Raw genomic sequence first — 14699 nt, 5'->3', positions numbered from 1 at the left:
AATGAAAATAAGAAAGTTAAATCAGATGGATTAACTACATAAAAACAGCACTGGTTCAATTTACCAGATGTCACCCTTCCAGCAGAAATCCTCCATCATTCAAAGTCTACTCTTATCTAAGAGTGAGGGGTGGCATGCAAGGGAGGGGCGGGAGGGGGAGGGTGGCATGCAAGGGAAGGGAGGGAGAGGAGGGAGGGGGTGGCATGCAAGGGCAGGGAGGGAGGGGGATAGAGCAAGTCTGACCCATGAGACAAATACAAAATCAAAGGCCTGTAGTTGGATCAAGAAACCACAAGCAAAGCACCAAGAACAAAACTAGACTGAAAATGCTAAACTTTATGGGTAAGAATCTGAGATGGCCTGAACTCAACTGACCTATTAGATATGTGGTTGATGAGATCAGTTAACTACCAAACCCTGTAACTAGCCAGGTGACTGAAGGGGCTGGGGGGGAGAGAGGTCAAAAGGAAAACGGTGTGGCTAAACTTAACTGCAGCTAAATTCAGCCCATTTCTCACAGGTTTTGGCTCTCATGATATTATCTATGCACACTGGATAGAGTATGGTTCCACTGTTCTTGGGCTTGGAGACTGAAGGTGAGTCAGAGCAGATCCTCAGAGACTCTTTTACTCTCAGCACCTGGATACTCTTATCTCGTTTGCTAAAAGTACAGCTTGCTGGGTTTTTCCATGGTAGGCTTGAACCTGAACCAATCTTTGAGAGAACAGGCAACTGTACTAGAAGGCTCAGGTTTTTTTGACAATAATTGCTCAAATGCATCAATAATCTTCAATAAATAAAAAACCTGAAGATAAAACATTTTGGTTCTATCAACAAAACAAGACTGGTACTTAGAGACAGTCTACTACAGTGGTGGCGAACCTATGGCACGGGTGCCAGAGGTGGCACTCAGAGCCCTCTCTGTGGGTACGCATGCACAGAGTTCATCATGGGTGGGTTTTTTTGGAAAATTGCCCCACACACATCTAGGCTGATCTGGGCCGCTGGGCACGACATGTAGGTAACCCTGTAAGGTACTGTTAAACCCCACTGATTTTCATGGGAAGAACTAAAGCGCAATCCTTTACCTGGGAGTAAGCTCGGTTGCTGGCAATAGGGATTGCTTCTAAATCCTCCTAGGGCCATGAGTCACCCATTCAAAGTATTGCATGGTTGCTTCAAAGCAAAGCTACCGACTACCACCAAGTTTACTCCCGAGTAATGCGCGCCTTGGAGCCAACCGTTTTTTCTAAACTAAACCCCTAGTGTTCAGGTTAAATTACTGTGTTGGCAGTGTGCGATAAATAAGTGGGGTTTGGGTTGCAGTTTGGGCACTCGGTCTTAAAAAGGTTCACCATCACTGGTCTACTACATGACAGTCCAAAAGGAGGAATAAACAAAAATCACTAGTTGACGCCCATAGGTTAAAGCTTAAAATAATTCAATGTATCATCAAAGATCTTCATCCTCTCATGGATAAGAATATTCCCCTTTCCAGGCCATAGTTGGCAGGTCTTTCCTTGCTTACAGACAGCACCCCCCTTCCTGCCAATTTAAAAAAGCTTCTCACCAAAGTGATGGACCACTCAGTGGACATAAATTCAGGATTTAAGCTCTGTGACAGACCCAACACTACTACAAGACCTATATTAGCGATATCATTGTTGGTTCATCTACTTGCACACCACCCAGTTTAATATGTCATCATGTGCTAACAATGCCCTTGTACTATCTATATTGGACCATCAGGCTGCTCTCTACATGAGAGAACCAATGAACAGAATTATGACGTTTTTAAAAAATTCAGCACCTAGAAATCACTGAAGGAATATTGTAATCTTCTTGGGTATACTGTTGCACATGTGAAAATCAGTTGTATAAAAAGATCTTGAAATGCAGACTAGAATGTGAAAGTGCTGAATCAGAACTCATCAAGAAATTACTCTCTCTCACCCTCACCTAGAAAGATACTTGGATTTCCTTACAATAATTTCTAATAGCATTATGGAGCCCACTTTTTAGTGAATTTAAATGACTCTTTTTAACAAGTTATATTGTAACTAGTTCTGAGAGAATTGTGCCTAGCCCAAGGTCACCCAGCACGTATCATGTGCAGTAGCAAAAAACAAATCCAGTTCACCAAATAAGAATCCACTGTTCATGTGGAGGAGTGGTGAATCAAACCCAGTTCTCCAGATTGGAGTCCACTGCTTTTAACCACTACACCATGCTGGTTTTTGGTGGCAACTGGTAATGTGGCATAAGCTTCGGCTGACAGATTTTTTTTTACCTGATAGGTAATCTTTTAAACCAAGGGTACTCAATGTGGTGCCCATGGGAGCCATAGCACCCATCAACACCTTTTCTGATGTCTACAAGTGCAAGGCTTTTGATTGACTATTGGAGATGTGATTGGCTCCGCAGATTTTTAAAAATGCTGCTTTGACAGCAGCTGCCACCAGAGCACAAGGATCTGCACTCCGTTACTGAAGTTAAGATTCTGCAATCATTTTGTGGCAGGCTGAGCCTCCTGTGGCAGCCATTTTGTTGCTGCACCCATCATACTGTGTCAGAATGCCAAATGTGCCTGCAGGCTCAAAAAGGTTGGGGACCGTTATCCTCTGAAGAAACCTTTGGAATACCAGGCCTATTTTTATAGCTTTCTTTGATAAGTGAGAAATAATACATTTGACTTTTACTGAAATACAGTGACCTTCTCTTTTTATTTTAAAATATTTGTTATTTCATAATCTTACAGCTTACCATAACCTTCCTTAAAGTATAGCGTCTTGACCGAATATCATCCATCAGCATCTCATATGGAGTGAGCTGATATTCTATAGGAAGAGGGTTAAACTGACGTTCTTGAACTTTCTTCAGTTTCACTCCGTTGCGCAAATCTCGCATCACCTGAACCCAAAATCGAGCCTGGAGAATCAAGAAGAAATATTTTCAGATTGTTTATGGCTAGGCTGGCCTACTCAGACACCCTAGCCAACCTATCAAAGTATGACTATAAACTTGATGAAAGATCAGACTGTTATCTGACAAGGGAGTATTGACTTTTTTGACTTTTAAAACCTTATAACCTGAAAATCTTGTTCATACTACTGTATTCAAATGTAGTTGTTCTACCACAGACCAGCATAGCTATCCTTGAAACTTAAATATGAAAAGAATTGTTCTTGTAAAATGGAGTTGGTAGCTATGGGTTAATCCCATGGATGTTGAAATGTGTAGTTTGGATTTCGGTATAGTTCCTACATGTGCATGGAAGCGATTTTTGGGTATGCTCCACTAGAATTTATATTTTTAAAATGCAGTTTTTGTCAAGGTTTACTTTTTAGAAGTCCAGTAAATTTCATGCTAAATTTTGCAATATATATATATGTGTGTCTGTGTCAGGAAAACACACATTTGAATACTACACAAAATGGACATATAATTATTCTCACAATAATAAAATACCATTTACATATTTTCATCACAATAATGGCTCAAGAAAATCTTACCCAATCAGCATTTTTTAACTCATCAAGATCTGTGCTGGATTCATCACTCCCTTCTCTATCCATTTCCTGAATCTTCTTCAAATTCTGCAAATGAAAAGAGAGTGTAACCATTTATTTAAACAAACAAGTTATAGTACTATGAGTAGAAAGAAAAAACATTATTTAGTTGTACTTTAACTGTTACAGATTTCTTCTGGTAGTTATTACTTGAGAGAGCTATAACGAAATTTCCAATCAATATATGCGGCAAACTTGAAGATAAAACATGAACCCGGATAACAACCTATAATACCTAAACATACATTAGAACTTTTAAAAACACACACAATTAATATGTGCTTCAAACTGGCAAGGGAGATTTGTTCAGAAAAGTAGTCTTTTGTGCATGGATTACTCTGGGGATCTTACATCAGTTCATGAATTGGGGTCCCACTCTCTGATGCCTTTCATGAGGTTGTTGTACACAATCCAGTAATGCAACTACCTCTGGTGAAGTAAATGATCCTTTGTGTATTGTATTAATACATATTGTAATCTGTATTCTTGGTCAATTAAAATGTCTACGAACTAACCCACTTAAATTAATGCTTCTTTGTTTTTTGTCATCAAATCATAGCAGACTTATGGTGACCCCAGAGGGTTTCAAGGCAAGAAATATTCGGAGGTGGTTTACCATTGCCTGCTTCCACATCATGACCCTGGTATTTCTTGGATGTCTCTCATCCAAATACTAGCCAGGGTCAGGGCTATTTGTCAGTGGCGTATTTGCCTAGGAACATGGGGTACCCCATGTCCCCGGGCGCCCGGTCCCCCAGTGGAGGGAGCAAAAATTTCTGGTTTGTGTGTGTTTTGTATTTTTAGTATTTTTTCAGTTTTCGGCTTACAGGTGTAAGGATGGCAATTCTGCCTGGTTCTCTCCCAGCCAGCTGGCCTTGACGGAATGCCTCCAGCCGGGCGACGGGCCAGATTCGGCAGCAACAACCTTGGTGGACGGCTTATCTTGCTGTCCAGGATGAGCATTCCGTTCTCATGAGATGGGCCCGGATGGCCCAGGGAGGGGGGAGGACTCGGGTACGTTATAACCTGTAGTTTGGGCGGGAGGTCTCATTCCTGTCATATGGAGCATTGTGTGTGCTTTCTAAGATGTCTGAATAAACGGACCTATATTCAAAAGCCTTTTATTTCTGCTCTTTGGAATTCCTTACATGATGCGAGGAATCGCATTTCTAACCTTTACTGTTACATATCGAAGTGGATCTCTGGTGTTCGAGCATGCAGAGAGATTGAGTACTCTTCAAACCATGTGGAAGGCACGTTCATAGCTCCCCATAGAGGGTTTTTCCTGAGCCTTCCCTTCCAGATTCGAGGATCTAGGAGATGGAGATGGGCCGATTTCTCTGGTGACTCTCTCCAGACCTAGAGACAGTATAAGCTTGCCCTTGTTTCATTGGGATGAACAAGGTGGGTCCGATTACGTGGCGATAACTAAACGCTGGTGCATTATCCATGGATCGGGCTCCCGCCGATCGGGTTCGTTTCCCTCGGACAAATAACGAAAGTGGATTACAAACCTCAAATGCAACCAGTCCTCAGAGGAACTGGGACTGACAACCATCCATAGCTGACACCCAGGAATCCATGGAAAGATTCCCAGACAAGTACTTTTGATGATATTCCCAAGGAGCAGCAGTGGCAATAGCACCGGGGCGCCGGCCCCTGCAAAACCACGGGCTGAGGCTTGAACAATGACGCTGGCCGATCGATGATCGGTAGAGGGTTCCACACTAAAACCCCTGCTCCGGAGCCGGGGGCAAGTGAACGGATGGAAGAGCTCTGCGGAGCCGGGGTCGGAGGAATCGAAAAAAGTCCGTCTGAGGTGGAACTTAATCCCGACCCTGACCCGTTCCCAATGCCCTCGAAGGAAAGTTGGGACGATGAAGTGGCCCTGCTGCGTGAAGCCAAACTCGCCTGGGAGCGCAAACGCGAACTCTGGGAAGAGGAGCGCGAAACTCTGCAACGAGACCGTGAGAAGCAACGCGCAGAAATCCAAATGGAGTTGGATCGCGAAAGAGAAGCGTTGCGTCGACAGTTCCAGCAGAATCTGACAATCCATGACAAAGTACTGGATCAATCGAAAATGGACTTACAACGCCAGTGAGAAGGCATCAGGGCTATCCAAACACGGCATGAACTGACTACAGCAATACAACGAGATGAACGAGCCAAATTGGATCGTGAAAGGGCGGCCTTGCATGCGCACCAGGACGCCCTAACACGCAAAGAAAGAGAATTGGCCGACCTGGAACAGGATTTGCGAAGACAGCGGGCTACACTGACGAGGGCTCCAGATAGAGTCTCCCAGGCACCTACAGCTCCTCTCCTCTCCGGAGGCACGGTAATTCGAGGTCCGATTCCAGCGGCTCCCCAACCCGGGGCGCCTCAGACACTCCTGGTTCCGCCAGTCCCGCCACCTTACCCCTTGCAGCAACAACCTCAACACGCGCCTCGAGCTGTTGAAAGAGGATTTTACAGACCGCCCATCCCGGCTCGTTTTGACGGGACTGCATCGAAACTTCCCTACTTCATCCTACAACTCGATGCCCATATGCAAGAGTATGATGACCTATATCGTTCTGAACGTGAAAAAGTCCGAGACATTGGATCAGTGCTGGATGGCATAGCGGCTGAATGGTTCGTTACTTTCTACGAATTGCAGGCTGACGACACTCGCACAGTGGGGGGGGTTCCTCCAGGCGTTACGTCTTCGTTTCCAGGATCCTGATGCAGAAAACATTGCCATACGTACAGTAAAAACCATCCAGCAAGGTAACCGTTCTTTCGCTGAATATGCCCAGGAATTTCGTGCAGCGGCCAGTAAACTTCCTCCAGACTGGCCGGAACGCATGAAATGTGAGTACTTTTTCGAAGGCATGGACATCAAACTGCGAGAAACGGTTATCCTCATCCGGATTCCGCGGACAGTAGCTGAATGGATCGAACTGGGATCACAAGTCGCTGCTCGTCTTGCGCGCGCCCGCACAGATGGCCGTCCGCGCCCAAAACCAGCCGCAACACCAGCACCAAGTACTCGCAAGTCAACTCCTGCCGTCGCAACTGAAACCACGTCGGAACGTCGTCGCCGCTTGGGATTGTGCCTTTACTGCGGGGGCCCTGGCCACCTGGCTGCCAACTGCCCAAAGAAGCAAAAACCTCAACCTCCGACTACACGCACCGTGGCGGCCAAGCCTCCACGGAAATCAGGTCCGCCGCCTCAGGGGTCGTCTAAAGCTACTATCGAGGAAGATTTCGAGGACGGAGAAGAAGCGCTCTGCCTGTCAGCAGCACCTGAAGACATTAACCCTACTCCGGATGCGGTGAGTGAAGGCAGTGCTCCCATTACCATTTTGACTGCGCTAGCCAACCCAAGTAAACATACGCGCATTCTGGCCTCCGCACTTGTGGACTCGGGCTGCTCCCACTGTCTCATGAGACCACAAGTGGCTGACGAACTCGGTTTAGACCGAGTCCCCTTGGTGAAACCCATTCCCTTCACCCAAATGGATGGTAGCCCTCTAGGTGGCGAAGGTCCGGCACGTTTCAAAACCCAGCCAGTATTTCTTCGTTGTGCCGACCATTGGGAAAAAATAAGTTTCATCCTTGCTCCTGTTGCTAAACACTCTATTGTGTTAGGCATGCCTTGGTTGCTCCTACACGAACCAACCATCATATGGAAAGAACGGATCCTCCAATTCACGGATCCTCCCTGTGGGGATCACATGAACGGGGGGGAAAACCCAACTCCCACTGAGAACGAGCTCATGAGTCCCAAAGCTTTAAATGTATTGTCTGCCTCTGGTCCTGCGGAAATCCCGCAGGCGTATCGAGACTTGTCCAGAGTGTTTCAAGAACAGGAGTGCGACCAATTGCCCCCCCATAGGGATACTGACTGTAAAATTTTACTGCAACCCGGAGCTCAGTTACCCAAAGGTAGAATCTATCGCATGAGTCCCACCGAAGAGAAGGAGCTCCGCGCTTTCTTAGATAAAAACCTGGCTCGTGGATTTATACGAAGAGCCACAAAACATACCCATGCCGCCCCTGTTCTATTTGTTAAAAAGAAGGACGGTTCGTTAAGACTTTGTACTGATTATCGCGGATTGAATGCTGTGTCTGTATCCAACAAATATCCTTTGCCCTTAATTAAAGACCTCTTGGATGCTTTGGGCAAAGGGCGGATCTTTACTAAATTGGACTTAAGAGAGGCTTATTACAGAGTCCGTACTGCGGAAGGCTATGAACACTTGACAGCTTTTAATACAAAGTTTGGACAATACGAATATTTAATAATGCCATTCGGATTAGCTGGAGCCCCAGGGGCTTTCATGGCTCTTATCAACGAAGTTTTACAAGATCTGTTATACAAAGGGGTGGTCGTATATTTAGATGATGTTTTAATTTATTCACAAAACATTGAGGAGCATGAGAAACTAGTACGAGAAGTCTTACAACGCCTACTAGATAACTCCCTCTTTGTTAAGTTGTCAAAATGTTGTTTCCATCGCTCCTCCATAGATTATCTGGGGTATCGGATCTCTCATGAGGGTTTGGAAATGGACCCAGCGAAAATAGCCGCCGTAATTGAATGGCCTGCCCCCACCAACAGGAAGGAACTACAATCCTTCCTAGGCTTTGCCAATTTCTATCGTGACTTTATTCCCCGATTTGCTGAGATCACCTTACTGCTCACAGATCTCCTACGTACCAAAGGCAAAGACTTGCAGGCTTCTAAACCCGGAGCTCCCCTCCTCTGGTCTCAGGAATGCCAGTCAGCATTCCAGCAGCTAAAAACAGCTTTTACCACAGAACCAATTTTAAGTCACCCAAACCCAGATCTTCCCTTCATCGTGCATGTGGATGCTTCGGATAAAGCGCTAGGCGCTGCCCTCTTGCAGAAAAATAAAGATAACAAATTGGTGCCGTGTGCTTACTTGTCCCAAAAGTTTTCTGGGGCTGAACTGAACTGGACTGTGGGGGATAAGGAGACCGCAGCTATCAAAGCTGCTTTGAGTGTTTGGCGCCATTGGCTAGAAGGAGCCAAGCACCCTTTCCAAGTTTGGTCGGATCACAACAATCTAGCTGCCCTGTCTACACCGCTCAAAATGTCTGCCAAACAATTACGTTGGGCCGATTTCTTCTCCAGGTTCTCTTTCACAGTCCATTTCTTTCCTGGTAAGAGCAACAAATTGGCTGATGCGCTGTCTCGCCTCCCCGGGGAGGGGGGGAACACTTCGCTACGAGACATCCCACGCACCGTTCTTACTCCCTCCCAGCTGGGATTAGCTGTCACCCGATCACAAACAACAGCGGCTCCTCCCCCTCCGGCCATCCCTAACATCGTCTCCCCCTTCCTCCAGGGATTCAAGGAGGCGGGGCTCCGCGAGCTCTCGGCGGAGGACGGAGATTCACAACTACGTTTGGAGGGTGGTGTTTGGAAACGGGGAGGGTGTTGGTACGTCCCTCCTCCTCTCCGGAGGCAGGTTCTCGAAGTATGTCATGATGCCCGTCAGGCTGGGCATTTCGGATTTTTGAAAACGTTGCCCGCCGACAATTCTGGTGGCGCTCCATGCGCAAAGACATTGAAACGTATATCAAAGGGTGTCCCGTCTGTGCAGAAGCCAAGTCGATACCGGGAAAGCCGCATGGGTTATTAAAGCCCCTCCCCGTTGCATCTCGACCCTGGCAGGTCATTTCCATGGATTTTATAACTGATTTGCCGGAAAGCCACGGGAACACGGTTTTATGGGTGGTAGTGGATCTTTTTTCTAAACAAGCGCATTTTGTTCCTTGCACCACCATCCCGTCGGCACCTAAATTGGCCCGATTGTTTATCCAACATGTCTATCGCCTACACTCCTCCCCCGATAAGGTGGTGTCCGACCGCGGTCCCCAATTCGTGTCTAAGTTTTGGAAGGCGTTCCTGGAGCTGTTGGGAACCACCCCGGCGGTCGCCACCCCCTACCACGTTCAAAGTGACGGCCAATCAGAACGGACGAACAGAACGGACGAACAGTATTTACGTTGTTACACTAATTATCATCAGGACAATTGGTGCGATTTACTCCCTTTTGCAGAGTATGCGTATAACAATGCCATTCACAGCAGCACGCAAAAGACCCCGTTCGAGATTGTTTCTGGTCGGTCCTTCCCACCGTTGCCCCAGCTGCCTGCAGAGGTACTGCAGCCGCCGGAATTCGAACAATGGATTTCTTCGCTAGCCGAGGGTTGGAAAACGGTGCAGTCTACCTTACAGCAGGCCCAAGAATCACAAAAGGTTCAGGCGGACAAACGTCGCTCAGACTTCCCTTTGCAGGTTGGGGCATGGGTCTACTTGTCCAATAAAAACCTTAGAGACGTGCACAAATATTCAAAACTTGGCAAGAAATTTGTGGGCCCTTTTCGGATTACAAAGGTGATCAATGATGTTACTGCTCGTTTAGAACTGCCTAACTCGTTAAGTAACATTCACCCTGTCTTCCATTCCAGCTTACTCAAGGAGGCTCCCGTTTCAGATGCCTGGCACGACCCTCCGGAGCCACCCCCGCCAGTTATAATTGATGGCCACAAGCACTATGAAATAGATGCTATTCTGGACTCCCGTTTCTCCCGCAATCGTCTACAATATCTAGTTTCATGGGTTGGCTATCCCTCTGGCCATAATCAATGGGTGTATACAGAAAATATTCATGCCCCCTCCCTCATTTCTGCTTTCCACAAAGCCTTTCCTAATAAACCAGGGGTGGGGGGCTTTCTTAGGGGAGGCAGAGTGTAAGGATGGCAATTCTGCCTGGTTCTCTCCCAGCCAGCTGGCCTTGACGGAATGCCTCCAGCCGGGCGACGGGCCAGATTCGGCAGCAACAACCTTGGTGGACGGCTTATCTTGCTGTCCAGGGTGAGCATTCCGTTCTCATGAGGTGGGCCCGGATGGCCCAGGGAGGGGGGAGGACTCGGGTACGTTATAACCTGTAGTTTGGGCGGGAGGTCTCATTCCTGTCATATCGTGTGTGTGTGCTTTCTAAGATGTCTGAATAAACGGACTTATGTTCAAAAGCCTTTTATTTCTGCTCTTTGGAATTCCTTACAACAGGGGACGCTGTTTTTAGGCTAGCAGAACCAAAATTTCAGGGATTTTTCAGGAGACCTTCCTGATGATACCACCCAGGCTTTGTGAGGTTTGGTTCAGGGGGTCCAAAGTTATGGACTCCCAAAAGGGGTGTCCCCATCCCCATTGTTTCCAATGGGAGCTAATAGGAGATGGGGGCTACACCTTTGAGGGTCCATAACTTAGGGGAGAATCTACCCCAAAACAGCATCACTTTCAATGTTGTTTTAACTGGGGACACCAGATTCTCCCTTTAAGGTGAATTTAAAAGGAGAATCTGGGCTCCCTACTTTAAACATCATTGAAAGTGATGCTGTTTGGGGGTGGATTCCACTGGAGGTGTTTCATGAGAGATGATACTGACATTTGTTTGGTAAATGTTTTGCTGGGGGTGATTTGTGAGAGATTTACATGCTTAAGGAGCAGCAGTGAGAGATTTGTGAGAGATTTACATGCTTAAGGAGCAGCAGTGGCGTAGGAGGCTAAGAGCTCGTGTATCTAATCTGGAGGAACCAGGTTTGATTCCCAGCTCTGCCGCCTGAGCTGTGGAGGCTTATCTGGGGAATTCAGATTAGCCTGTACACTCCCACACACGCCAGCTGGGTGACCTTGGGCTAGTCACAGCTTCTCGGAGCTCTCTCAGCCCCACCTACCTCACAGGGTGTTTGTTGTGAGGGGGGAAGGGCAAGGAGATTGTAAGCCCCTTTGAGTCTCCTGCAGGAGAGAAGGGGAGATATAAATCCAAAACTCTTCTTCAAATTCTTAATACCCACTTGCACTAGCTTGGAGCTGTTTCTCTGGCTAACAACCTACCTCATAGGGTTGGTGGGGGACAAAATTAGGAATGAGAGTTGGTGGGGAGAGAGCCATGTATGTTTTGATGAGGGTGGAGGTGGGTGATTTGTGAGAGATGATGCTGACATTTGTTTGGTAAATGTTTTGCTGGGGGTGATTTGTGAGAGATTTACATGCTTAATACCCACTTGTACTGGCTTGGAGCTGTTTCTCCGGCTAATAACCTACCTCATAGGGTTGGTGGGGGACAAAATTAGGAATGAGAGTTGGTGCGGAGAGAGCCATGTATGTTTTGATGAGGGTGGAGGTGGGTGATTTGTGAGAGATGATGCTGACATTTGTTTGGTAAATGTTTTGCTGGGGGTGATTTGTGAGAGATTTACATGCTTAATACCCACTTGCACTGGCTTGGAGCTGTTTCTCAGGCTAACAACCTACCTCATAGGGTTGGTGTGAGGACAAAATTAGGAAAGAGAGATGGTGGGGAGAGAGCCATGTATGTTTTGCTGGGGGTTGGAGGTGTTTTGCAAGCTGGTGCAAAAAATCATTGTCTGGTTGTGGTGGGGGAGGGTGGCCGCCCATACGGGAGGGGGGGCGCCACACTCATGTTTTGTCCCCAGGCTCCAGTTTGCCCAGATACGCCTCTGCTGAAAGTGTGTGACTGGCCCAAGGGTACCCAGCCAGCTTCCACTGCATGACCCAGTGGGTACCATTCCTAAACAATGAAATGTTTCTATTTACACTGTGCAAAACTATTATCCATCAACTGGATAGACCAGTTATTTTTAACATGTATCAACCCCAAATTTATGCATTTTTTAAAAATCTGCAAAATTCAAAGGAATAAATTTTAAATGGTACAGTAACCCAGTATTTTCAATGGCCAAATGTTAATTTAAATGGGTATTTTCATGTATTATATGCAAATTTCCTTTCAAGAAGAATTTCTAAGTCAAATTTAATAGTAGAATGCATTTGACTGCATTCATAAATTGAATTGTGAAGGGGGGAATAAAAAGGGGGCTGTTTTAACTTCTGATATCTAGAGAAACTTAGGTTTTCTCCTCCATACATTTATGAACTTCAGGGCCAGTTCTGGCAAAATTTCACAGTAATGAAATGACTTCCACAGTAATTCTCAAGACTTGTTTTAGATTTATGTAGAACTGCAGATCGTGGGCTCATCTCGTCTTAAGAATTTATGGGAAACAAGTATGTTTTATTTTATTGTTCTGTTATTTAAATAGTCAGTAGGGTTTAACTTCTCTGATAACTGAACTTCCTTATAGAAAAAAAGTACCGCTTTACTCAGCTGACAGATGGAAGGTTATATAAGCTGCTTGCCAGAACAAAAGCTCAGTCACAAATTGAAGAAATAAATCTAAAAATTTTAACATGTCCGGAAGCTGATTTCTGCCAAGCCATAATTTGCTACAATGTGCAGTAGCTTGACCTGTCTATTTCCGGAGACATTTTTAAAGAACAAATGACTATGCTTCCAATTTTAACCTTAAATCACTTACTTACATACCTGGGACACCACACGCACAAGACACTGAATTGTTTATGCTGCTTCATATCAGAATATGCTAACCATTACAGCAGTATATGCATAACATGAAATGCACAGAATACTCAAATATGCATGATGGTTTATGCACATGAAAAGTTCTCTGTGCATGAAGAACGTATCAATTTTGCCTGAAAAAGCTTTCTTCTTCATGCAGTCCTTTAGATCATGGCCCCATTCTGAAACTCAAGATTAGGGGAAGTATATTGTGGATTACTCTATCCAGGCCCCTCCCAGTTTATAGTTACTCCTCCTCAGTTGTTAACCTTCCAAAGAGAGACTGAGATGACAGACAGCAGTACGCTTCTTCTTCAGCCTGCCATAATTCAGTCCATCAAGAAATAAAGATGGAAACCTCATTTACACATACTTAGCAGTATGGGAGAACTTTCACATTGTGTGATCATATAGTGCTGTGTATGGGTGTAAATACAGGAGCCAGTGGGTGGGAAAGACCCACATGTTTCTGATACTGACACATCTACTGCACTCAAGTGGGGTGACACTATGAGGAAGAAGCTTTTATACCACTGAAGTCTGTTAACTGGGTGTGACAGAAGAAGAGAACATGGTATGTGTTTTACTTCAAGCCCCTATGTGGTTGGTACCATCTGCTTTTGATAATGTATTTAAAAGGGAGGGGAAATGGGCAGGGTGCAGGATGAGAGACACTAGTGCAATTACTTACTCTAGAAAGTACAAGGAAGACTCCAAGCACAAGCATTATGGGTACAATACTACAAGCCACAAAGCAGATTTTCCCAAGCTTTCTCCTCCCTTGAAAAGCCAATACAGAAGGTTGGGAAAACCTCACCAACTAAATAATGTCTGAACTGATCTGAACTGAAGGTGCACAACTAAGCTCAGCCCTTCTGCTGGCAGAGGAAGTTGGGCAGAGCAAGCCCTCTGTTGTACAAGGGAGTGTATGTGTGATTTCACTTAAATCTCTCCATCGTAGCCCTGAATGCCACCTACAATATAGTCCATGATAGTCCTCTGTAGCAGTTTTTCAGGAGTCACAGGAGGATGCCACGGGGAAAGGAAGACAAAGGACTTTTGGAGAACTTTCACTCATTCTGAATAATGCAATTTCAGTCCACTTTCAATGCATTTTAGTGACTTTGCAACTGAGGCTTCTTCCGCACATGCAGAATAATGCCCTTTTAATCCACTTTCAATGCACTTTGCAGCTGGATTTTACTGTGCGGAATAGCAAAATCCACTTGCAAACAATTGTGAAAGCGGATTGAAAGTGCATGTGCGGAAGGAGCTGTTTGACACAGTAAAATCCAGTGGCAAAGTGCGCTGAAAGTGGATGGAAAGTACACTATTCAGCATGTGTGAAAGTGTTTCTGGTATACCATGTACCGTATATACTCGCATATAAGCCGAGTTTTTCAGCCCTGTTTAAAGGCTGAGAAAAGCCCCCTCGGCTTATACGTGAGTCACCATTTTCTATTAATCACAAAGAGGCTGGGGGCGGGGGCGGGACAACCTCCTACCCCCGGAAGCCGCTTGTTGCTGCCCTCATTGAGGGTGAAGGGGGAACCCCAAGGCACCCTGGCTGGCTGGGCTTTCTCAAACCCCAGGAGGCAGAGGGAGCTCCTTATCTGGGCAGTGACATCAGGGGGAGTCACTGCCCAAATAAGGTGCTCCCTCTACC

General features: G+C 45.9%; 1 protein-coding gene across 4 annotated transcripts in view; it reads right to left on the bottom strand.

The window, feature by feature from the left end:
• The window catches only part of SPIRE1 (spire type actin nucleation factor 1), a 107632-nt gene that overhangs the window by 42004 nt on the left and 50929 nt on the right, over window positions 1–14699 (bottom strand). For all 4 annotated transcript variants that reach the window (XM_048507611.1, XM_048507613.1, XM_048507612.1 and 1 more), the window contains exons 5-6: window positions 3513–3596; window positions 2764–2928 (exon numbers count right to left, since the gene is read on the bottom strand). In XM_048507611.1, coding sequence (XP_048363568.1) covers window positions 2764–2928; window positions 3513–3596 — 249 coding nt within the window. The remainder of the gene's footprint in view (window positions 1–2763; window positions 2929–3512; window positions 3597–14699) is intronic.

This window comes from Sphaerodactylus townsendi, linkage group LG09 (assembly GCF_021028975.2).
Source record: "Sphaerodactylus townsendi isolate TG3544 linkage group LG09, MPM_Stown_v2.3, whole genome shotgun sequence".
Classification (NCBI taxonomy): Eukaryota; Metazoa; Chordata; class Lepidosauria; order Squamata; family Sphaerodactylidae; genus Sphaerodactylus; species Sphaerodactylus townsendi.
The sequence above is the reverse complement of the archived record's forward strand: the minus strand, read 5'-3'. Positions and strand labels throughout refer to the sequence as shown.